General features: G+C 39.9%; 1 protein-coding gene across 1 annotated transcript; it reads left to right on the top strand.

Annotated features, from left to right (window-relative positions):
* The first annotated feature begins 2,587 nt into the window (after positions 1 to 2,587).
* On the top strand, positions 2,588 to 25,677 carry SLC40A1 (solute carrier family 40 member 1). Its single transcript, XM_036075482.2, has 8 exons — positions 2,588 to 2,963; positions 3,464 to 3,531; positions 10,383 to 10,542; positions 12,765 to 12,880; positions 13,924 to 14,050; positions 21,148 to 21,393; positions 22,136 to 22,792; positions 24,057 to 25,677. The coding sequence occupies exons 1-8, from the start codon at positions 2,921 to 2,923 to the stop codon at positions 24,368 to 24,370; spliced, it is 1,731 nt and encodes a 576-aa protein (XP_035931375.1). The 5' UTR covers positions 2,588 to 2,920; the 3' UTR covers positions 24,371 to 25,677.
* The last annotated feature ends 719 nt before the right edge of the window (positions 25,678 to 26,396 follow it).

Raw genomic sequence — 26,396 nt, 5'->3', positions numbered from 1 at the left:
TTGGTAAACACATCAGATACAGCGGAGGAAACAGGATGCTGGCGGTAAGTGAAAAAGCAACTTAAAAATAATAAACCCCCTTTTTCCTCCAACCATAAATACTTATAAATTTTAAATTAGAATACACATTTTATTCTGGCTGGAATTTATAAAAAGTTAACCTATTCACAAACTTAAAAACTTTGAAAATGAACTAGAAAATGGTTCTTAGGGCATCTATTTCTTTGTAAGCTGATTTAAAATTTGCATGGCTTTCTTAGTTACGATTACATTGATAGAGAAATGATGTTTTCTGAGTTCAGAAAAAAATACGTATTTTTGAGAGAAATTTTAATTTTCAGGCAGTCAAATAATTCCTTGGAAGGAAGAATAGCTAGTTGAGTCTTGTGATTTAAGCTGTGCTTTATAATCTTGAATGTCAAGGCCAGGAGATTACTGTCATTTTGCATTTTGTACATATTTTGAGGACTTTTATTCCATTTTCATTTTCAATTCCTTTTCATTTCATGAACCTTAACTAATATATCCTGACTATTTCCATTAATAAGGACTTAGGATTCCCCTGCCAAAGCTCAAACACCTCACTGGTTTTAATGTTATGGATCTTGCCTGTTTTTCTTTCCAGACTATCTTATGTACGTGCTTCACTGTAGTCTCCCATCTGTTTGTTTTTCTTTTTGTTCTCTCAGTTTGGGCTTCTGGGGACTCCTTGATGACAACAGAAAACGGTCACCATGTCACATTTTGAGGTATACATTGACTTAGCTACTGTTCCCACAAATACCTCTCAGTCAGTGTCAACCGGAAGCAATTTTTTTTTTTTTTTTAAAGCAACCGAACCTCCTTTAAGCCACCTGGAAGTCGGGAACGGCACAACACTTCTCTTATGGCACATAAAAATTAATGTAATGCACTTGGAGGTCCTTGTTGCTGAGAGACGCTATGGCAAACGCGCAAAGTGTCATTATCTTTTTTGCCTTGCTTGAGTACCTATCAACAAAATTCATCTCCAGTAAGCACTGGCCATAAGGTGGAGGGGTTTAATTGGCCAGTTCCCTCCTTCTTCAGATCCCTCTTATTGTGTGGCTACATGAACCTATTCTCCAACTTAAGAAGACAAACCAAAACTTCTCTTGGAGTAAAGACAAAGGGCTTGAAAGTCCTGTGGAAAGAAAAGGGGGGAAAGGGCTTGAAAAGGAAAAAACAAAAAAACAAAAAAAAAAACAAAAAAAAAGCAGTTACCAGGAGAAGCTAAACTGTAAATCCCCTATCTCTGCCCTCCAGACCACAACCCAACCGAATCCAGCTGTGCCCCGCCCGCTGGTGGACCTGTGAGGCTCCTGATTGATAGTCCAGATACTGGGCATATATTTATCCGAGTCTCCCTTCACTGCTGGGTGTCAGTCCGGCCTGTGCTCAGGGTGTGGAATCTGGTTGGAGTTTCAGTGTGTAGGATCCACTCCCGGGGGTTTGGCAAGATTGAGAAGGGTAAGGTAATTGGCTGGCAATAGGGGCTGGTATGTCCAGGGGCTTCGGCACTGAGGGGGAAAACAGTGTAAAATTCATGGAAGGCTTAAGCCTGACGATGTTCTTTAGAGTCATTCACCTGCCACTTCAGTAGGCCACCGAATGGCTTTATCTGGACAGGTACAGACCCAGGGACACAACTGGGACAACCGGTATTCCTGGTAACTGCCTGTCAGATACTGGGGCATTTGGAGAGGTGGGGAAGGGACGCAGGGGTGGGGGTGGGAGTGAAAGGTGATGAGGAAGAAGAAAGGATGGTGAAGGGAAATGTTTGCACAGGTTCCTCCTTGCTGCACCTCCAGGAAGAATTTGGAGACCCAGGTTCTGGACTGGGGGTGGGTCCCTAACACCCTGCGGGCCTTGTCCTTTCCACGCCTCCCTTTACTCCCCAGGAGAGGGCTCAACTCTGATCTTTGCGCCCTTTTCTGCCTTTTGAGTCTTGTTCTTTGAGAGAAGCCCCGCCATGCAGTCTTGGGAAGAAATGATACTCTCCGCCGCAGGTGGGCCAGAATGGGAAAGCCGGCCCCTGTAATATGGATTATATTTATTTAGAGTTCTATATTAAAAACGACTGCCGTTTAAAAAAGTAATAATCCCCCAGTCCCAAGCCCGGGTAGGAGCTCTGCACAGTGACCATCCGGCGGCCTCTCTCTCCCCCAAAACTGCAGGTAGGCGGTGCGAAGCGCTTTCCTCCCGCACCTGCCGGTTCGCTTGGCTCTGGGCCTCTCCCCTCCGGCCCTGCGGGGTCCACGCTCCATCTTCCCTTCCCGGCCTCCCCGCGCCCTTCCCGACGCCCTCCCGCGGCGAACACCCCGGCCATTGCGGTCCGCTGGGCCAGAGTCCTCGCAGGCCGCGTAGGTTGTTTGTGGCCAGGTGGCCTCTTGCGTCCCGGGCGAAAGACTCCTCCTGGGAAGGGCGTGGAGGGCGACACGGCGCGTAAGGCCGGCGGGTGCCTGGCCTCGCGCCGCGGGGACGCCCGGCTGGCCCTGAAAGGGAGGGGCGGCCCCGAGCCGGCGGTCGAAGGGAGCTCCGCCCCGGCCCCGTATAAGTGTGCTGGGCTGAGCCGCGCAGGCTGAGGCGGCGGCGGCGGCGGCGCAGGGTGCCCGGTCCTGCTCGGACGGCCTGTGGAGCCTTCCACCCGCTTCCATAAGGCTTTGCCTTTCCAACTTCAGCTACAGTGTTAGCTAAGTTTGGAAAGAAGACTACAAGAAGACCCCCGGGCCGTTTCTCTTTTGTGCTTTGCCCTAGCAGTCGTTGGGGTCTTTTTGCACACGGCTGTTGTGTTTTTAGCGGTGCTCTCCTCGGTTCCTTGCACTCCTGTGAACAAGCACCTCACCAAAAGCAGCGGCAGTAACAGTAGCATCAGAAGAGCAAGCGGGGGGCGCCTGGTGTCATGTCCAAGGCAAGAGAGCAAAACCACCAGGGAGGATGCTGCGGTGAGTAGACCTAATGCATGTGGTGGGCGGTGGAGACGAGCTGCTCCGCGCAGGTTGGGGAGGAATTCGGCTCTGCTGTTAACCAGAGTGTTTTGTAGCTCCTTTGACTCATTTTGGTGAGGGTCGAGGAAGAAAGGAATTTCAAATTGTGGGGAAAGGGCTTGCACGCAGACGAGGAGTAGACTGAGAGGTTTGGATTGTCTTTTTTTTTTTCCTTAAAAAAAGGGGAGTTAAAGAATGTTGAAACAAGAGCTTTCTTAACTGTATGTGAGGTTTTGCAGTTATTGACCAATGGGTCGTGGTGAATTTAAGTGAGTGGTATTAAGTAAACTGGACACATTTATTCCTAGGTGACTTGATAAAAATGTACATGGTTTATCCCACAAATTAATTTTTAATAATCGTGTTTAATAAGAGAAAATGAAGTAGCATTCCAACCTCAGCTCACTTAAGTGACAAATACGCTTTTTATCCACCGCCCCTCCTGTGTGTCTTTGCAGGATCCATAGCAAACTACCTGACCTCTGCAAAATTCCTTCTCTACCTTGGTCATTCTCTATCTACTTGGGTAAGTGACTATGTACAGTAATTCTTACAACATTCTTGCATAATTTTTTGTTTCATTTGGGCCAATTTTATTAAACCATCTTCCAGGTTTATCATGCAGCTAAAGAAATAAATCATCCAAATTCACATGTTCTAATGAAAAAGTTATTTTCACCAAAGATATTTTCCCGTAGGTGTTAGTAAATGCTATTTAAGTATCATACTTTATGTAAATGAACAACTGTCCAAAGATAAAATGAACAAGGACAGGAATATTTGCAATGCTTGTCAATTGTATTTTGCATTACTAGGCTTAGTAAATGGTAACATTTGCTACTAAGAATGGGTGAATGTCTCATGTATCTTCTATTTCACATTTTGAGCTATTTCTCCATTTTCTTCTTTTGTTAAAATGATAAGTTCCAGCATATTGCACTATGAAAATACAGAAGAGTGGAGTGGCTGACTTAGGCTAAAAATAGCATTCTAAGATTAATTTAAATATAATTGACCCTAAGAACAAATCCGAGTGATAAAAATTCTCGACTTTAAAAGTGCTGTCCATTGGTAGATATATGTGGGGCATCTCGGGCTATCTTAAAAACCATTATCCACAGAAAATTTGCAAATGATTCATAATTCTCCCTCTGATTTCCTATGTGGTCCCAAAAGAGTGCCAGTGTTTCTGTGGGCCTGGGTTCCTTCATCAACACCCCAAAAAAGAATAATCCCAAAAGGATGCTGGATGTGTTTCATTAATGATTAGAATCTTTCAAACATTGTTCTTATTGTTGAAAAGCAGTATCTGAATAAATTCTATTTATGTCTCATGTGATATCTAATCTTAAAAAATCATAAAGAAGGAGAGAGAATTTTTAGGTAAATTTTGTGAATGTTATTTTCTTTTTAAATTGGAAACTTCTATTGGATCATCCTTAAGATTTGAATGCAAACTATTGCATGAGGAAATCTGTACTCATGCCCTTGGGAAATTATTAAGCTCGGTTATCAGCTCTTTAAGAAATAGCAGTTCAAAGATGGCTTTGGCTTTTTTAGAAAGGCCAGCTCCTATTTTCCCAGAGGCTTAGACGGGGATGACTCTGCAAATACATGTAAACAAATTGAGTTTGTTTTGTTTCCAGTAGCTGATGGTTCTAAGTAGAAATCTAGTGAAACTACTCTTAATTATATCTAAATCAATAGTTTGTTCTTCCATTTAATTTAATAAGTATTAAGTATTTAAAAAATCAGTAACAGGTGGTGGAGATAGTATCTGAAATTGTCATCTTGTGATCTGGACCTATCTCTTAGGAGAATGAGGTGCCTCACTTCCAAATACTCATTACCTTGTTTAATGTTTATGTGACCTTTTGTTATTAGGTTGGGAGGTCAGATTCACCAAAAGCGTGGAACTCTGTATGTTCTAGGAGGATCTGTTTGTCATGTTAATTAAGAGTCCCACAAGAAAAGTGACAGACACCCCAATCTTACAGTAAGTTGAGCAAGGGGAGTTCTTGTGGAAAGTTGGATTAAAAAATAAAAAAAAACCAGCAACTACAACCATATAAGGTTTAGTGGAGCTTTATTTCTTGTTGCAAAAGAGTGCAAAAGAGGAATGCTCTCTAACTCTAGATCTAAATTCTGCCTTTCGAGTTTTGTCTCCTGTTTGACACTGGCTGATTTTACTAGAACAAAATATATGTGCTTATGTATATGTATATACATATATACACATATCTATCCTCCATTTCCCTGGAAACTCTGCCAAATCATGGTTTCCTATACACTGAAAATAGAAGTGTTAGCTTAGAAGGTTATATTTGTGTGGGGTTGAATGCTTTTTATTTCTGTCTGCCGGTAGATCAATGTATTTTACTCTATATACTATCAAAATACAAACTACTGTAAGAAATGGGTCTTGTTGTTAAGGAGCTTATAATGTGATTTAGTATGGGCTTTAAAAAACGTATCTGGTCATAAAAAGATAACCAACAGTGTAAGGCAGTGGGAAAAGGTGGCCAGTTGCTTATATCTTATGTCATTATGAGGGGGTTTTGGAATATAGGTGAGGTTCAGTGTTGTGGGGTCCGGAGCGGACGACCAAGAAAGAATTCTTCAGACGTCTTTGGTGCAAAATGGTGGTTTATTAAAGCTTGGGGACAGGACCTGTGGGCAGAAAGAGCTCCTGCACTGGGGTTGTGAGGGGTGGCTGATTATATACTTGGGAGTTGGGGGAGGTAAGGAAAAGGGAGGTTTTAAAAGAACTTTCACATGCTGAAGAGGACCCACAAAAGGTACCAGAGGCCTTGGCATTTTCAAGTTAAGGTTGTTTTTCCCTCTAGCAAGGCATTAACAGTAAGATAGTTGGGAGCTTTCCGGAGGAACATTACACTCCGCCCACTTCAAGTATCTGTCAATGGGCTGCAGGTTATAGGGACATTTAATTGAATCTACATTTCCTTCTGGAAGCTAGGTTATTGATAGAAATGCTTTGTTCTTGTAGATTGCTAAAACATTTGTAATCTGAGGGAGACTCCTGTCTTGCAGGATTGTGATCTCTACAAGTTAACTATTTGTTTTTCCTTTCCTTAGCTTTAGGGCAACCAGGAGTGCCTGAGGAATGTCACATATATCCCATGGGGGCGGGGTTGGGGTGTCAGCTTCTGCTTTGTCCTCAGCTTGCCCTTCTGCTCCCTCATCATTTATCCTATGGACTGTCTCTATTCATATCCCGGATGTCTGCATGGCTCCAGCCTTCATTTCCTTCAGGTCTCTGCTCAGAGAGGTCTCTGACTATTTAATGCAAAATGCCACCTTCCTGCTCACGCTACTTTGGATCTCCTCATGGCATTTGTACCACCTGAACTGTTCTAGGTTTGCTTTTGGTCTCTGCTCCCTGAGATGCCAGTTATGTGAAAGTATGGACCTTGACTTTTATGTACCACCGAGTTTCTAGTGCTTGCCATAGTATTGGGTCTATAGTAGCCTCTCAATAAGTAGTGAGTGGGTTAGTGATTGTGATCATTTATTCACAGATATTCAGTTGGCCGTCAGCCCTCAATCCGCTGGGGGTAGATGGACATGTAAACAAATCATCAAAGTACAGGGAGAGCACATAGGAGGGCAGGAAATGGATGTAAGGAAGGAATGGGTGGGCTCGAAATTGCACTTGGTCAACATTTACTTAGACTTTGCCTGATTCTTGGGCTTTGTGAGCATGGAATCTGTTACCACTTAAAGCCTAAACCCTTTAGGAATTGGGGTAACTGGGGCAATTTGATGCCTCTCCATCAAGGAGGTGTCATGCCATACAGGGATAAACAAGAAAGACAATTTTCATTTAGTAGCACTTGTTTTGAGGCCGGCTGTTCCTCTACAGAGGTACCTGTACATCTAAAACACATCTTTTGGGTAAAAAATAGGAGTCCAAAAACAAAGAAAGAAAGAAAAAAGCAATAGAAATAGAGTAATATCTTTTATTCTTTATGTTGAGAAAGAGGAAATTCACTCATGGAGGCGACCTGTCATTAAGGGCATTTGTGTTTTTTGTCTTTTCCTTGGGAGCTGTTCAGAGGAATGGAGATTAAGATAAAGTAGGGGAGGTACTTTACTTACTCTTTATTCTTTTCTTATGGGAGGTACTTTGTATTCTAACTCAGTCTAGATTTGCTTCTCCTGTTAAAGATTAAGAAAAGTTTGTTATTCTTATTGACATCCTTATCTTAATATAAATTTGTCTTTTTATTGGTTTCAAACAAATTGTATGTGTATCATACATTTTTAATCATTTAGTACAATGGTATTTGAAACTTAAATAAATCCTCCTTAATTTAAGTGGGAAAACTTTTATTATCAAAGCAAACACACAAGCTGTGTTAGAAATATTAATTATGGTACGGATTAATCCTCAAACTTTTGAACATTCACGGAACAAATCTAATGTACCAGAACAATGTGATTGATAAATCAGTCTAGGTTTTTGTCACTTATATAATATTTACTCATTCACAACTGGGATTCACGGCATATCCACTCCTTTGTTGATTCCGCAGTATCTAATCTGGGCCATGCACTCGCTGAGGTTTGAGAGTGCAGAATGTTCTAGAGCTCACATTCGTTTCCTATAGTGATTTCCAGGGATAGGTTATAATAGAACATCGTTGTCCTGTTTTATGTTAACTCAGAGGTGAAAGATGGAGCCAAAAATCTCATAATAAGGTCCATTATAGATTTCTTACACATTCCAGGCCATCAAGTTAGAATCAGTCTTTCAGACATGGTGCTTCCACTGGCTTCCAGTGTTTGTTTTAACATTTACTTGACCATATCCACCCCATCCACCAAGGCCCTACTATGTTAATTTTGAATTGCATTTCCTTTTTTTAAAATTATTTTATTTATTTATTTGACAGACAGAAAGAGAGATAGTGAGAGAGAGAGAGAGCTCACAAGCAGGGGGTGCAGCAGGCAGAGGGAGAGGCAGGGGGAGAGACGGAGAAGCAGGTTCCCCGCCGAGCAAGGAGCCCGATGCGGGGCTCGATGCGGGGCTCCATTCCAGGACCCTGGGATAATGACCTGAGCTGAAGGCAGACGCTTAACCTGATGCAGCCACCCAGGTACCCCTTGAATTGCATTTCTAAATTATGTTCATAATCCCCTACATCAAGGTTTCTTTACCTTGGTACTATTGCCATCTTGGGCTGAATAATTCTTTGTTGTGGGAGACTGCCCTAGGTATTGTAGATGCCAGAAGTACCCCCACTCCCTGCCCCCAGAACTGTGACAACCCAAAACAGTTTCAGACATTGCCAAGTGATCCCTGGAGGTAAAATCACCCCCGCAGAGAAATACTGGTCTACATGAAGTTTATTGTACATGATTGCTATCGTATAATGTGCATCAATTTTAAATTTTGAATGCATAGGATTGTTGTCTTGGCTTTATTAAATTGTTTAAATCATTTGATAGACGAAGATAATACTTTTCTCCTGATACATTAAATTTATCAAACAGATTTTAAGAGACTTTGGAAAGAACCAGGACTCAGTACTTCCATATAGGGTCAAATCCATAAGGAGCCTAGCCTGGGAATTTCGTTTCCTGTAGTGCTTTCCAGGGATAGGTTATAATAGAACATTGTTGTCCTGTTTTATGTTAACTCAGAGGTGAAGGATGGAACCAAAAATCTCATAATAAGGTCCATTATAGATTTCTTACACATTAATTTCCCTGAGTCATTTAAAAGTTTTTGTTTTTTCTATATTTTCCAGTGTTGAATTCCAAAATTTCCTATATAGTCTGGAGTGAAGAAATAAGTAGTTTTTTTTTTTCCTTTCAAAACCCATCTGTATTAAAATGTTCAAATGAAAAGCTGCTTATGCATTTATTTCTGACATTTTTGTAAATGTGGTGCCAGAATTTGCCCATATTAATTTCACCTTTCTGAGCCCTGCTGTTTTTTGACTTTGAAATTTATTTGTGAAATAGAGCATAGATTTTAGAATGTTAGAGGTAAAAGAAACATTAAAGATCATATGGTTCATTCTTATCAGTTTACAAATTGGGAAGCTGGCTTTTTCTTGACATTCAAAGCATATGAATATTTGTGAACTAGACTGTAGTTTCATTCTGGTTCGGTAGCAAACTACTTTATGCCTCTCAAATCAGAATAGGTCAATTCCATACCCAGGTAGAAACCTAACATGAAAGGGAACAAGTTTTGTCTCCAAAAGCCTTCTTTGGAGACATCCAAATAGCCAACAGACACATGAAAAAGTGCTCAACATCACTTGGCATCAGGGAGATACAAATTAAAACCTCAGTGAGATACCACCTCACACCAGTCAGAATGGCTAAAATTAACAAGTCAGGAAGCGACAGATGTTGGCGAGGATGCAGGGAAAGGGGAACCCTCCTACACTGTTGGTGGGAATGCAAGCTGGTGCAGCCACTCTGGAAAAACAGTATGGAGGTTCCTCAAAAAGTTGAAAATAGAGCTACCCTACCACCCAGCAATTGCACTACTGAGTATTTCCCCCAAAGATACAAATGTGGTGATCTGAAGGGGTGCGTGCACCCCAATGTTTATAGCAGAAATGTCCACAATAGCCAAACTATGGAAAGAGCCCTGATATCCATCAACAGATGAATGGATAAAGGAGATGTGGTATATATATACAATGGAATATTATGCAGCCATCAAAAAATGAAATCTTGCCATTTGCAATGATGTGGATGGAACTAGAGGGTATTATGCTAAGCGAAATAAGTCAATCAGAGAAAAACAATTAGCATATGATCTCACTGATATGAGGAATTTGAGAAATAAGACAGAGGATCATAGGGGAAGGGAGGGAAAAATGAAACAAGATGAAACCAGAGAGGGAGACAAACCATAAGAGACTCTTAATCTCAGGAAATGAACTGAGGGTTGCTGGAGTGGAGGGGGGTGGGAGGGATGGGGTGGCTGGGTGATAGACATTGGGGAGGGTATGTGCTATGCTGAGCACTGTGAATTGTGTAAGACTGATGAATCACAGACCTGTACCCATGAAATAAATAATACATTATATGTTAATAAAAAAAAAGCCTTCTTTGGTATGGAAACTACATTTTTTCTAGAGTGATAAGGAGTGTGTGTGTTTCATTAATATCATGCCTTTCTGGGTTTACTTAGTAAATGGGCCAGAATATTTTCCATTGGGCCATGATGGATGGTTTTTAACACCTGACCCATATTCAATTCATAGAGGAGTTGTTGACTTTGAAAATCTCGTGGCATAGCCAAAAAGTACCTTTTTGATAAGGAAGCAACTTCCTTGACTAGAAAGTAAAAATAATTTCATCAAAACATTTTCTCTTTTCTCATTCAAGGGAGATCGGATGTGGCACTTTGCTGTGTCTGTGTTCTTGGTAGAGCTCTATGGAAACAGCCTCCTCTTGACTGCAGTCTACGGGCTGGTGGTGGCAGGGTCTGTTCTGGTCCTAGGAGCCATCATTGGCGATTGGGTGGATAAGAATGCCAGACTTAGAGGTGAGTACTGGTAAACTAAGGCTTTGTATTTGTGGGACCCATGCCTGAGCTTAAGAGAAATCTCTGTGACTAACCCACTACGTGTCTGCCTGCCACACCCGAGGGATGGGATGCTCGATGGCAGCTCTTCTGCCTAGAGGGTCCTGGGGCCCCTGCACAAAATTGGAATGCCAAGATATTAAGCTTATAGGTTTTTTTTTTGGATCTTTGGCTGTTCATAAATTCCAGATGTTAATAATTAACACCATAGCTCTTTTCTGGGAACCATGTTAAACATTAAAATTTGCTTAGCTCTGGCATTCTTTCTTACCATGATCTGCACTGAAGTTTGCTAGTGTGATGTTGCTGGGACAGCTTTGACATCTGTCCTCTGGGTTACAGTGTTTCACATAGGGGTGTGTGTAGGGGAATCGAAAACTATAGATTTAAGAGAGTATCTGAGTCTGGATTATGGAGAGCTGAATTATAAATTTTTAAGGGAAAAAGAAGAAATGATAATATAAAGACATTTATTCTAGCACATTAGTGCTGAAATCATTCAGTTTTATACAACAAAGAGAGAAAGTGATTGAACAATTCAGTTGTGCAGAATATAAGGGCAATGTGAATAGTAAGTCAGGGCAAAATTTTCCTGAATTACGCAGTTGGTAATGCCAAGACCTGGCCATGTCCATCTTAGACATTGGAGAAAGATTGATGTATCAGTTTCTTTCAGTGCAGGATGACTGCCCCTGGATAGAGAGCAATTTGAATCATCAAATTCTAGGGCTTGATGCTATTAGTGAAATGGTCAAGATGACATTTGTTTGTCTTGAGAATGGATAGACCAAAACACATATAAAGTGAAGTTTTGTATACTAGAAAAACATTCCTAATTGTTTACATCGTTATTTATAGGAACATAGGAATATTATACATTGAGACCTTTTAACCTTAATGATTGTCGAACACTGAAAATCTAGGTTGGGAATGTTGAGTTGGATGAAAAAGTGTGTGGTGGGATAGCAATCTCCCATTTATCCCATGAAAGCAGCTCCTATGTCACCTTCCATGAAAATCTCTGATGTGTCTAGGCTGAGTTAATCATTTCTTCCTTTGTGCCCCCAGAAGGCTTTGTCAGTACCTCTGCTGTTGTACTTACACTCTTAAAATTATCCGTTCACATATCTTTCCTTCCTCTGGTCTGTGGGCTCCTAAAAACTAAAAGGACCTCATGTAGTTGATATTTAATCCTTGTGCAATGAAAGAATGAGTTCCGTGTTGGGATTTCATTCCAAATTAATTTCAGAAAGCAGTTTGTTTGAGGCTTTTATATGACCTTCCAAGCCAGAATGAGCTTTGCTGCCCTTGAAGACAAGAGTTATAATTATACCTTACATATACAACTCTCTATATTTTTCAAAATACTTTCATGAGTATTTTATTTAAGCATCATAATGACCTTGTAAAGTAAAGAAGGCAGGAATGGGTTATCATCCTCGCCTCATAGACGCAGACATATGAGACATTATGTATCTTGTCCTAGATCACCTCCCCTAGTGCGTGGCAGAGAAGAGACTGCAAGTAAGACTGTGGGTGTCCCTACTTGGTATCCTGACTGTCCTTACTCCAATACTTAGTCCACATGGGTGCCTCACTCCAAGGAAGTTGGCATTTTTTGTGAAGAACGGTGTACCTTAGAATTTCATAGCGTGGCATATAGCATTAGAATGCCCAGAGGGACACACTGCTGCTCTTTATTCTTGGTGAATTTTTATGTCTTGCCTATTTATCCAGACCATCTGATCTTACCAGATTCCGCTTACCCTGGAGGAGGTTATGGATGCCATGACTTCTTCCTTAACCTCTTCTATAACTTCCTACATATTCTTATTTTAGCTTAAGCAACAAAGAGCTGAAAGATGGAGCTTGTCTATGTAATATAGTTCTGTTTATGACAGTAAACCTTTAAGAGAATACACTAAATGAAAATGTGGTCATTATGAATGGCTTCAACTAGTAGGAAAAATGGTGAATACTTCATTCTTTATGCAAGTTTTACTGGTCTGGTGTGATATGGTGGGTCCTACTGGAAATAGTTCATTCAAGATTTACTTCAGGAATTTTTTTTTCTTATAATAATTTTCATATGCATGAATGTAGTAGAACAGGGATGTGTGGACAGAAACGGGTCCATTGAGATGTTCTGGTATAGTGAATACTGTGTTTCTCCCTCTGTGCAGTGGCTCAGACTTCGCTGGTGGTACAGAATGTTTCGGTCATCCTGTGTGGGATCATTCTGATGATGGTTTTCTTACATAAAAATGAGCTTCTGACCATGTACCATGGATGGGTTCTTGTAAGTTCCCAGTGGGATTCCTAATGGCAGAAAATAGAACCTGGTATTGGTAAAAAATGAAAACCCTTTGAGACTAGGGAATATCTTTTCACAAAGACACTATTGATATCTGTGTCCACTTTAACATCCCCTACAGTTATTATGTTTTGTTTTTGTTTGTTTTTTTGTCCATAGTAGGCACTCATTAAGTATTGTTTGAATTTTAACTTTGTTCAGTTGTTTTTTTTCTTATTTGTTTTTAATGGCATTTCTAAGAGTTTATTATATAATTCAGTTTTTAGTTTTCAGCTCACAAGTATTAACCTGTAATTTGTTCACATTATATAAGAAATGTTATCCATATATTTATCAATATGTCATGATTGTGTTCCTCCAATAATAATTGGTATTTATGTTTGGGGTCATGGACTAGGTAACTTCTTATACTAGGGTCTCGTGATAGCTTGATGAAAAAAGGAGAAAGATTTGGGGAGGGGGTGGAAAACAACGGATTTGATGTCACTCTTGGATCTTCTTAAAAGTTTAGACTGATATTGTAGAGTCAAGGCCAGGTGGGACATTAGAAATTTTCTAGAGTGTTCCCTTTATTTTGTTAATGAAAAAATTAAGGCAAAGTGATGTTAGTTGATTACCCATTGTCATGCAACTAGAAAGTGTCAGAACTCTGATTTCAGTACAGGTCTTCTCACTTCCCCTTCAGTGGTTTTTTCCAAAGGAGATATTCTGGGGAGAAATTACAAACTTACCCCCATGTTAACACTTATTATGATAACTATGTCACATGAAAGTACATATGATTTTTACAATTTTTGTATGATGTGTATTATAGATGATACAGATTAGGAACGCTTTAACTTGACCACTGACTGGTACCTTAACGTTTCATGTCTACAAAGTAAAATGATTTCTTATGATTTTATGAAATGAAGTTAAAATTTTATTATTATGCCATCAAAGACCATTTTAAACTACATTGTACAGTGAAGTAGGTACCGTGTGATCAAACTGACATTTTAACTCCACTTTTTCTTGTAATTCCTTAGACTTCCTGTTATATCTTGATCATCACTATTGCCAATATTGCAAATTTGGCCAGTACTGCCACGGCCATCACGATCCAAAGGGACTGGATTGTTGTCGTTGCAGGAGGAGACAGAAGCAAATTAGCAGGTAATTTGGTGTTCTCTTTGTACTAAATGGGTTATATTAGGATTCACTTTAAGTCAGAGGTAGTAAATGAAGCTTAAGCCTTTTTTCTGGGTATTTAAAAAAAATATTTTATTTATTTATTTATTTGATGGGGGTGGGGAGCATAGGGAGAGGGGAAGAATCTCAAGCAGACTCCATGCTGAGTGCGGAGCCTGATGTCCCATGAGCCTGATGTCCCACGACCCTGAGATCATGACCTGAGCCAAAATCAAGAGTTGGCCGCTTAACCAACTGAGCCACCCAGGCGCCCTCTTCTAGGTATTTTTAAAGAACGATAAATTGAAAACAGTCTTTGTCTTATCATCACATTATCAGTCTCAGTGCAATGATTTATCTCACTGCTAGGAAGTTAATTTATGAGATAGTGAACTTATCTTTTATTTATGCAAACCTGGCAAGTAGAAGAACATTCCTTTTGAGCTCTTTGTTTTAAATTCTGATCACGGTCTCTAAATGTTTGCTTAATACTTAGAACAGTGAAAATCTACATGATATTATATCGTCATACTATGGATATTATTACCAGTACTAACTGGTCATACTATGGATTTTATTTTTCTCCAAAACAAATGGAAACATCTTAGTCCTAAAAGAGACTCTAATAGTTAATTCCTTCAACTTTAAAATTACAATCTATAACTTTTATTACATTATATACGATGCAATGTAATTGCTGTTACAAATACTAAAGAAAATTGAGGCCAGAATATGGTTTTTAAGAAGCTTACAATCTTAGTTGTCCATTGGAAACATATATAAGAGGCCAGAGAAAGATGAAAAAATGCTTATAAAGCATCATGTCCTATCACATCGATATTACTTGGGTGCAGAATAACTCACCTCACTCAATCTTCCCTACCTGCCCCCTGACACAGACACGCATTGGATTGATAATTACACAGAGTGAAGGAGGAAGGGTACACCTATCTACTGACCAGATCAGCTGAATCCATTCTGCTGTCATTGAGATAATGGGTATCACAAACCTGTTGCCCAACCATCCTGACAGACAAGAAAGCCATTGCTGATGATTTAAATGGCTTATCCTAGGACACAGAAGGCAAGATTAGGTGCTGGGGATAGCAAGCAACTTTGGGCCTTGTGGCTGAAAAAAGGCAAGGAGGTGGTGACAGAAAGGAAGCGAAATCTATGGAAGGTCCAAACGAGGAAAGAGGGGAATTTGCTAAATCATCACTTTGTGGGGCGCCTGGGTGGCTCAGATGGTTAAACGGCTGCCTTCGGCTCAGGTCATGATCCCAGGATCCTGGGATCGAGCCCCGCATCGGGCTCCCTGCTCTGCGGCTCCCTCTCCCTCTACTGTTCCCCCTGCTTGTGCTCTCTCTCTCTCTGTCAAATAAATAAATATCTTTAAAAAAAAAAATCATCATTTTGTTATAGCAACGTTATAATCGAGACAGAAATACCACAGTGATTTTAGAGGATGATGTTTGAATAGGATGAATTTAGCACGTGTGAGTATACCATATGACATTCTTTCTAGAGGTGAAGTAGTGATTCTCATTGATTTTTTTTTTTCCTTCCTGTAATCATTTACTAATGGGAAATAATTCCACATCTCTTTTTGTCACACTGAACTTAAGATAAGGCTATGTCCTTTTTTGTTTGTTTTTTTCCTTGTTATTTACTTTATTTAACCTACTATTTTAAGTATGTAATACATGTCCATGGTTTAAAATTCAAAGGGTATAAGAAGATGTGTTTTGAAAAGAGGTCACATACGTATCTGTTAGAATATACTTGGGAGAAAAAGTTGGCTTTTAAAGTGACTTTCTTTCTCTTAATCTGAATTTCTTAACTCATTTTGACTCTGTGAAGTCTCTACACTCCGGGGGAAAAAAATCCGGAGTAAAGTGAAAGTTACTCAGAATCTTTAATTTGTTCTAAATTCGTACATAAATAAATAACAAAAAACAAAGATTCCGTATAACTTTGTGGGCTTTTTGATGTCCCCAAACAACAACAAAAACAGGGCCGTTTCTCAACTGTCCTTTATTGTTAGGAATAATTGCAGAGTGGGAGAATCTAGGCCAGCCAGCCTATTTTCTAACCTTCTGGAATTTCTCAAGTTTAAGAAAGGAAGTGAGCTGCCTATCGAACTTTGGTCCACTGTGAAGTAGCTTTTAGTAAGTGGTGCTTTTTTGCATCTAGCTAGTAGTGCAGGTTAGTAGCCTAGCGAAGGGAAACCTCTGTGTTGTCTTTCTTCAAGTTTTAACATCAGCATTTGTTAAAAAAAATTAATTAAAAACCATGCTTCAAAGTAAGATAGAAACTTTTTTAGTTCAGAAGGTCAGCAAGGGTCTAACCGTGGATTTTTGGTGCCATTTCTGCTATAAGGCAGAGTTATAGAAGAGACAGAAAGCAGGAGGAGAGAGGAAAAACAGAGAAGGGGAAAAGTACACGTCGAGGGGACTCAAACTGCCACCTCGGGTACTTCTGAGGTTGAGTCTCTGGACACAGACACATTTGCTCCAGTCAGGAATCATGGATGTTTCTGCAGGCCGAGTTTTGAGGCCCCCAGCCAAAACTGTGAGGAACCTCAGCAGGGGACTAGGCAGGGATGCTGAACCTGGGTGTGCCCTGTGTGTGCCCCTCTGTGAAGGGGAAGGGCTGTGAGCACAAAGAGGGGAGGTTGTGAGCTGGATGCTAACTGTTCCCATTCCCTTACCCCAGTGTTTCTTGATTTCAGAGTAGGTTTTTAAGTTGGAAGTTGTATCACCGAGGGTAAAAGAACAAACAAACGCAGGAGAAATTTTCCCTGGAAGGTGAAAAAATTTTAGAATTTCAGTGACATCCGGCCAAACTATAGCTGTTAACATCTAGTTTGGACAGTTCCACAAAAGGAATTGTTTTTCTACCTAAATACCATTAATTAACCAGTTAACTAATTTGCCTCGGTACTTGGTTTAGTATTTTATTAAAACATTCTCTTATGCCATGACCCTTAGCCTGTCAAACCTGTTTGAAATTCACTTCCTTTTCCCAGACTTTCCCCTGTTTTATTTCCCTCCCTGTTTTCTTTGTTAACCACTCTTTATTAATAGCTTCTGAGGTTTGTTGTGTTTTTTTTTGTCCTCTGTCTTAAAGAAACATCTGCTGGTTAGCTTGTTCACGTATAGCAGATACATTTCTTATTTGAACTCTATTGACTAAAAATTGATCTCATATTTAAGGTAGACAGACGTCCTAGCTGCTACTTGCTCAGCAGGTCTGTTTATTATTCTGTTTTCTTTTATCCTATGAGATTGAATATATACCTTATAATAGCAAGTAGCTATTTAATGTCATGTTCTGTGCCTCAGCTGTAGCTGAAAACAGTTAAGTTGGAGTTAAATGAGCACACATTGTGTGTTTGCATAGGAATAAAGAGAAATTTGTAAAAAGGACGTGTTTGCATATTCAGAGGACTGATTCTTCTCTAGCCTGTTACCAGTAAAATGATTAGGTCTTTTTCAAAAATCATTATATAATTCATTCTGCTTCAGAGAGATAAAAGCTGCTTCCTGATGCTACATTACACTTAAACATTATCAGCCTCCTAAGCATAATATAGAAGCTAGAATTTGGTGGCATTAGGAAGCTTCCAGAGCACTTGAAACCTGAGGTAGTGCAAGAATAGCAAATCATTATAATTAAATTAATTATGCTATTGTTCTGTGGTTTTCAGAATGTGCAGACGCTTTCACTAGTCCTCAATTTTTGGAATAAAAATATTGAGTTATTTGAATCAGTTCTGCACTTGTCTGTTAGCATAGGAGTTGGAAACTTATTGGTGGGGGGCAGATGGAAGTTAGCAAGGCCTCTGCAAAAAATGGTCACGTGTAAGATCAAGGCAAACTGCCTTTGCCTCTCAAGTGAAAGGTGAACCGTGTCAAAGTTCTCCTGTTATCATGTAAGCCTTATACACTCATAGGACTAATTGGAAGGCAGTTGAGGACCAGGAAGAATTAGAGAAGGAATAAAGGCAATTTTCTGTTAATGCACTTATTAGTCACGCATTGCTTTTCCCTTAAGGTGCCCGACACGATTGATAAGGATTTGTCTCATTAATTCCACTCTACTCTGTGAGATAGAGAATAAGAAAATAGGTCATTTTGGGGACTCTTATTCATCTTGTCTTCCACTCTGACTTAGCTATATGTTCCCATGGTCATACCCTAGCCTTTGTCATCACCACTAAAGCCTCCCCTCCGGTGATCCTAATCTTAGGCATTCATGTCTTAAATTGCCACCTCCTATCTTTCCAGCTCCTTCCTTCTGGAACCCCTACCCCAACAGTCTTCCAACCTGGTTGTCACCTACAGGTCATTAAATCCACTTCCTTTTCACTATCTGTGACCCCTCTTGTCTCCCCTCCTTACCCAGCTGAAATTCCAAGGTCAGGCCTTCCGACCACCTATGATCACCTCCTAGCATATACCCTCAGTTCAGTTGGCCTCTCCTCCTTCTGTCACTTTTCTTTTGTAAGATGCTGGTTAAATCCAACTCTCTACAGTAGAACATGGCTGGAGAAAAATGCACAGTTGTGCTCACTTAAAGTTTGTGACCATTGGGTTCAAGTTGGCCCTTTCATGCTGCCCAGTGATCATACTACTTTCTGTGGTCCCTTCCTCCTCCCACTTTCCTAAAGGACTAGGTCTCACTTTCTCCTTTTCCCTCATACAGCTCATCCCTTCCATACCTCCTCTCCCATGCTCACTTTCAGTGATGATCTCGCTTTGTGTTTTACTAAGAAAATAGGAGAAACGAGAAGTTAAACATGCTCTCACTGTCACATCTGCCTGAAGCTGTGTGTGTGGCCCACACTCTTGCTCATAGTGATGGGTTTGCTCCCATCTAAGAATAAGCCTTCTACTCTTCTACTTGTGGTTCCAGGATGGTTCAGAGTCCATCCCTTCTCATCTGCCCATTCCCAGCAGCCTAGAGATGTGCAATAATTTTGCTCTTAAACATTTTTACCTCTCTACACCTCTGCCAGCCCATTTCTTTGTTCTCCTTTCAACAAAACTTAAGAAAAAGATGTCTTTGCTCACTCTTTCCAATTCCTCTCCTTGGTCAGGGCTTTGCTTTCCATAATGCCAGGGGGCAGCATTCACGCTGTGAATCGAGGGAGTGCCACTCACTTAAAATATAATATAAATGGTATCTCCTAGAGTTGGCTCCAGTCTCTTAAACCAACTTCAGTCAGGTATTTGTCCTTACTGCTCTACCAGAACCACTCTTTTTTGAAGTCCCCAGTACCTGCCATGTGACCAGTCTAGAGCTGCTTCTCCGTGCTCGTCTTCCTTGACCTATCAGCAGCTCTTGCAAGTTGATTACCCCCTCTTCTTAGAAACAGTGGTGCCCATGGCTTCTAGGATACCACACTCTCCTGGTTTTTCTCCTCTTTCACTAGTTCCTCTTCATTTTCCTGACCTCTAAACATTGACATGTCTAAGACTCAGTCCTCAGATCTTGTCTCTTCTGGATCTACACACTCAGTCCCTTGGTTGACCGCATCCAGTCTCACTGTTTTAAAACTCAACCACCTGGTTTGCCTGGGTGGCTCAGTCGGTTAAGCATCTGACTTTTGGTTTTGGCTCAGGTCATGATCTCAGGGTCATTCGTGGAGTCTTCTTGTCCTTCTCCCTCTGCTCCTCCCCTCGCTTATGCATGCTCTCTCTCTCTCTTTCTCAAATAAATAAATAAAATCTTAAAAAAAAACGCGAAAAAACAAAAAACAAAACTCAACGAGCTGATGACTACTGAATCTGGCACATATTTCTTCCTTAAAGTCCAAACATATTTAACTGCCACTTGATGTGGCCTCTTGACTGTCAGTAGGCCTATGAAAATCAGCACCTCTAAACTAAATGTTTGTTCTTTTGCCCCAAGCCTGATCCTTTTGAAGCCTTTCCTTTCTCAGTAAGTGGCAACTCTATCCTTCTAATAGTTGCTCAGGAAAAAAAAAACAAAAAACTTAAAGAGTCCTCCTTAATTCTTCTCTTTCTCTCACACCCCATACCTAATCAATTTGCAAGTCTTTCTACCTTTGAAGTACATCCAGCACCTATCTCCATCCCCATTACTGTCCTGGTTTATGCCACATCATTTTCTACCTCTCGTCTTGCCTCTGCTCTTGTCTGCAAATCTCTCCCTCTCATGCCCCAGTCTTTTCACACCACAGAAACCAAAATGAACCTTTAAAAATGTAAGTCAGACTGTGCCACCTCTCTGTTCATTAGCTTCCAAAGGCTTCCTGATGCATTCATTGTCAAAGTCAACATCCATATAATGTTCACAAGACCCTACATGATTGGGCCAGTCTGCCCTCCCTCTCTGACCTCATCTCTTCCTCATTGTTCTCCAGCCCTACCAGCCTCCTTGTTGTTCCTCTAACACTGTAGGCAGCTCCTCCTGCCCCAGGTCTTTTGTACCCTCCTTGGTCTGGAATCCTCTTTTTACTAATACCCACACAACTGGCTCTTTTTCCTCCTATTGCTTCATGTCTTTGCTATGATGCTCTTTTCTTCAGTGAGTCCTTTCCTGACCTTGCCATATTTAAAACTGAAATTTCTCTTTTCCCCTGAGCATTCTCTGTGCCCTTTTTGTGCTTTATTGTTCACCCTAATATTTAATTAACATCTGACATGCTGTATATGTATATGCTTGTTGATTTGCTCTTTCTTTTCCCATGGGAAGGTAAACTCAGGGCAGAATACTCTTCATGTTCTTTATAGTGACAGAATTGGTGCCTAGCTCATAATGGGCATTTAATAAATGTTTGTTGAAAAAATGAATAAAGAATCACCATTCAATTTAAAAGCTGATGTTAGACTAATTCATGCAATCCCAAGGGATTCATGATTTTTGAGGCAAATTTAATATGACTTGTTCCAAATAATAGATTATTTGCAAACAAAATGGTTTGCTCGGAATGCTTTTGGAAATTTGCATTTTAGGAATCTATATACTTGGATTATGAGTTTGTATTGTGTAAGTGGGCAGTCTGTCTTTGATAGGTTTACACACTTATCTATCTCTTTTACCTACCTCTGTAGATATGAATGCTACAATACGAAGAATTGACCAGTTAACCAACATCTTGGCCCCCATGGCTGTTGGCCAGATTATGACATTTGGCTCTGCAGTCATTGGCTGTGGCTTCATTTCGGGGTGGAATTTGGTGTCCATGTGTGTGGAATACTTTCTGCTCTGGAAGGTTTATCAGAAAACACCTGCTCTAGCTGTGAAAGCTGCTCTTAAGGTAGAGGAAGCTGAATTGAAACAGCTGAATTTACATAAAGGTAAGCTCAACACAATGGTCAATTCCTTTTATTCTGATGTTCAGACCTTAAATGTTGATGAAGACAAAAACTACTTTGAATTTATATCTGGTTTATTACTGTTGAAGGAGTTAAATATATGAATCAAACCCAGGCTTTTGACGGCCTGAGGAGCAACTCTGGGTTGAATCTCAGGGAGTTGGAATGGGACCCCTGACCCTTTTGCTTAATGTGAGCAGTAGACATGGAAGGGAAATTAATTGAGGGATGGCTGGGAAAAATTGAGCCATAGGAATAGGAAGAACAATGGGGGGGGGAAAGGGAATAAGAGAATTCATTAGAGTCTGTGAAGAGGAGTTACATGACTATTTATAGAACAGTGGAAGGGAGTGCGGACATGAAGGTGGGCATTTCCCACAAAGAGAGAGGAAATTGGGCTTCTGGGCAAATAGAATCTTAACAGGGCCCCAGAAAATAAGATGCTGTGGTTTTCCAGACAATTACTATATTTTTATTTGATGGGTTTGCCTGTTATTTACTTTGGTGGGAGTATAATTTCTTTTTTTTTTTTTTAGGTGGGAGTATAATTTCCAAGGGGGTCAGTGGGGAAAGGGAGACAGACCATAGGAGAGAGGGGTATCAATAGTATGTTGTTTATTTAACATAAATGCTACTTGGAGATTGTTCCTTGGCTGAAATTCTTAGATTAGTAAAAGAAAATACATATTATATTGATATATATAATGATGTCTTTTATTAATAGAAACTGAGCCAAAATCCCTGGAGGGAACTCATCTAATGGGTGAGAAAGGCCCTAATGTCCATGAGCTTGAAGTTGAGCAAGAGCCGAGCTGCGCCTCCCAGATGGCTGAGCCCTTCCGCACCTTCCGAGATGGATGGGTCTCCTATTACAACCAGCCGGTGTTTCTGGCGGGCATGGGTCTTGCTTTCCTCTATATGACTGTCCTGGGCTTTGATTGTATCACCACAGGGTACGCCTACACTCAGGGGCTGAGCGGGTCTATCCTCAGTATTTTGATGGGAGCATCAGCTGTCACTGGAATAATGGGAACCGTGGCTTTTACTTGGCTCAGGAGAAAATGTGGCCTGGTTCGGACTGGCCTGATCTCAGGATTTGCACAGCTTTCCTGTCTGATCTTGTGTGTCATCTCTGTGTTCATGCCTGGAAGCCCCTTGGACTTGTCTGTTTCTCCTTTTGAAGATATCCGTTCTAGGTTCATTCAAGCAGAACCACTGTCCACAATGACCCCTACAAAAATACCTGAAATCATCTTGACAACTGAAACGTACATGTCAAATGGGTCTGACCCTGCTAATATTGTCCCAGAGATGAGTCCTAAACCTGTGCCCATAATCTCTGTCAGTCTGCTATTTGCAGGCGTCATTGCTGCTAGAATCGGTAAGTCCTCTCTCTGTGTGTTGATGAGCTAAAGTGTCTTTCTGCAATGCAGGTTCAGAAAACTCTACAATAAGTGACCTGAAATATTCCCGAGTGTTAATTTAAGCAAAATCCATTATTTATCCTTAGGTATGATCCAGTCTTTAATTATGAAATTTTTAGTTTATAGTTTAAAATATAGTGTGTATATAGGTACATATACTGTCTTAACATGATTAGGGCTTGAAATTTTTTTTTTTTGTAAATGAACATCTTAAGTATTACTCCTATTGTAATTTAATTTTCAAAAAGATAGCTATAATAATTATAATGCCATTTAGTAATTTGGAATCTTTATATTGCTATAACTCTGCCAAAAGGACTATTATAATTAGGGAATACTTGTATAGGACAAAGTAAAAAAGATAGTGTTTTTGGTTTCAAAAAAAAAAAGACATGGTAGCTGGAAAAAAAGTCCTTCAAAAAGTCTCTCTAGCTTATGTGTGTTTATAGTATACTTTGCCAAACAAATGGATTTTATAGCTCTGGAAGGAAACACACTGTAAAGACTTCTTACAAGGCAAAATTTAAGTAATTATTAATAGAGTACTGATGAATTATCTCTACCTGAATTTGTTCTTGAAATGAAACCGTATTTATCTTGTGATACAAAGCAATTCACTAATTTATCAAAGACAATTAATATTCAAGCAAGACAGCTTTATTGTAGCAGCTTTAGAACCCAAGCAGTAAATGTAATAATGGTTTAAAGTTTCCTTAAACTTTAACCATAAGAATATATTAATACATTCACTTTAAGCCTTCTAATACTTGAGATTTATTGTCTCTGATTTCAGAGTTTTGCTTTTGTAGTATAAATAATCACAGAAAAATAGAATTAAGAAGTTTGTAGATTAGACTTATTTTTGGATGGTGTGGTAGCTATAAAAATCATTTCTTGAAGCCATTAGCAAACCAGTATTTTGTATCTTATTTTATTTTTTATTTTTCAAGTTTTTATTTAAATTCCAGTTAACTAACATACAGTGTAATATTAGTTTCAGGTGTAGAATTTAGTGATTCAACACTTCCTTAACACACCAGTATTTACTGATGAAAAAGAATTCTCAAAGACAAGGCTATGATGAATATATATATACACAGTGACTTCAAGGTACTAGGGATAAATGTATATTTTGCACATGTCAACATTTTTAAACTGTAAATCTGAAATGTAAAGCTATAAATTAAAATTCAGTCTTTACCAATTATCTTTTATTAATAGGTCTTTGGTCCTTTGATTTAACTGTGACACAGTTGCTGCAAGAAAATGTAATTGAATCTGAACGAGGCATTATAAATGGTGTACAGAACTCGATGAACTATCTTCTTGATCTTCTGCATTTCATCATGGTCATCCTGGCTCCGAATCCTGAAGCGTTTGGCTTGCTCGTATTGATTTCAGTCTCATTTGTGGCAATGGGCCACATCATGTATTTTCGATTTGCCCAGAAGACTCTGGGCAGCAAGCTTTTTGCCTGTGGTACTGATGAAAAAGAAATCGCGAATGAAAATCAAACGAATACATCTGTTGTGTGAGACAGTTGAGCTGTTGCTGCCCTTCTTACTAGGTTATATAGAGCACGTATGCTTATTTTGTACTTCAGCATCCCAAGAAATGGCTAGGTGTTTCTCTCTGGTTTTACCCCAGTTGTATTGTGAGGGCTAAAAGCTATTTAGGAAACTTAGGTCAGAGGAAGTGAGCTGGTTAATTTCCCTTACATTTAAGGATGGAAAAAAAAAATTCGGAAAAGAAAAACTTCGTTTAAACGTAGAGAGTAGAATGGTAGCACTGATTTTCCCTATTTCTCATGAGTAGATAAAATTTTACATGAAGAGCGGTTAGTCATGGGATTTAACTTATTCTTTGGCAGATATTTATTATCTGTGCAAGAATTCAGATATGTCATTTTTCCCTAAAACTCATTCATGTCCAGGTCTAGCTAATTTACTTTCTTTTTAGCATCTTATTCACATTATAAAAAGCAAATTCTGCTTCACATATGAAGATGAGAGTTTGAGAAACAGTATTATTCTTATGGATCCTATTGACTGTAAGGGATTTACATTTATATGGAAAAATGAAATCCTTAACTAGAATTCCCAAATAGGATTTATGGTTGTAACTTTAGAGAGCACCTTTGTATTTTTATTATCATGGTGAAATATTGTATTAAGCATATGTAGCACTTCATAAATGGCTATCACGTAAGCTGCAGGTAGAAGCAAAGCTGTAGATTTATAACACAGTAAATGCATAAGGACTTCAAATACGCTGATGGTTTGGCCATAGAAACTAGAAGCTAAAAGTCACACAGAAGGGCAAGATCTGAACGGAACTCACACCACTGTCATTTATGATCTCTGTCTTGGAATATGAGGGAGTAAGCTTCCAGCCTAGTAAATGAAATGTAGAAAGCAAGCTCACACGTGGGAAGGTTTTGTTTTAAAATCATCTGATTTACTTTAAAATGTGCTCGGATAGAGCATTTTTACTTTCACTGTTTTGTACCCTGGAGTCATTTTTACACAGTTGTAGAGCAAGACTGTTCGTCAGTGTATCCCTTTCAAATGTCTTTGAGAAGAATGGAGGAAAAGAAACACTTTTGTATGTATTTAAAACAAGCAAACAAACCCGTTCTACAAGTCATTTTGCGACATGCCAGTACCAAGACGGTACTTTGCCTTAACCATTTACGCACTTTCATGGAGACTGCAATACGTTGCTGTGAGCACTTTCTTTATCCTTGAGGTTTAATCTTCTTCCTTCTTTCTATGACATAATGATTTCCGGTTGTAAAATCTTTGTAAAATATTTCTATATAAAAACATTTTTAAAATCTTGATTGCTTTTTCCTGAGTTGCGCTCCCCAATTCTTTAATACTGTTTTTGTTACAGAACGTCGGTTTTGGATAAGGTATTTTTTTTCCTCTCTATAACTATAAAGGATATAACACTATAATTTGTAGTGTTACCCTACTGTTCGTAGGTACAGCTTATGGTAGCTTTGAGGAAAATACGGCAACCTGTGAAGCCCAGCCCTCATTCCTTGCCCTTGAAGTCACGTTGAACTCTCTGAGTTCTGTTATTTCTTGTATCAAGTGGAGAAGCTACTCTAAAGCCAACTCTATCTACCCTCCTCACAGCTTTCCCGACCAAGTCAAATCAGAGAAGTCACGTGGAAGCACTTTGTGCCTCTCAGAGCGGGTGGTGTTAGGACCAGGAGTTGGGCCTACCTGATGACAGGCAGACAAAGCTAGATTCCTGCTGTAGTCCCCAGAGGAGAGCCACATTCTAACTCAGCCCATGTTTACTGAAGCGCGATCTGTACCCCAGACTGAGGCGTCCTGGGGCGCAGATGTGATGCAGACGTGGTCGCTCAGAGGCTCCTTTTTTCCCCTGACACTGGGAACTTGAGAACTTTTGATGTCACCCCCGAGCTATGGATCTGCTCGTGACCTTTAAACAGAGAGTCGATGTGTCTGTAAGGTTTGGCGGCTGTGTTGAACACTTCCTCTGCTCCCTCCCCCCGGGGGTGGGTTGAGCTGGGGTTGGAGTTCTGGC

Source organism: Halichoerus grypus, chromosome 4 (genome assembly GCF_964656455.1).
Source record: "Halichoerus grypus chromosome 4, mHalGry1.hap1.1, whole genome shotgun sequence".
Classification (NCBI taxonomy): Eukaryota; Metazoa; Chordata; class Mammalia; order Carnivora; family Phocidae; genus Halichoerus; species Halichoerus grypus.
The sequence above is the reverse complement of the archived record's forward strand: the minus strand, read 5'-3'. Positions and strand labels throughout refer to the sequence as shown.

What these genes read in the sequence shown, in the direction of transcription:
- SLC40A1 (XM_036075482.2), top strand. Translation starts at nt 2,921, where the DNA reads ATGTCCAAGGCAAGAGAGCAAAACCACCAGGGAGGATGCTGCG. An exon ending in TAAGAATGCCAGACTTAGAG is followed by an intron (nt 10,543 to 12,764) that starts GTGAGTACTGGT and finishes CCCTCTGTGCAG; the next exon opens with TGGCTCAGACTTCGCTGGTG. An exon ending in ACAGCTGAATTTACATAAAG is followed by an intron (nt 21,394 to 22,135) that starts GTAAGCTCAACA and finishes TTTTATTAATAG; the next exon opens with AAACTGAGCCAAAATCCCTG.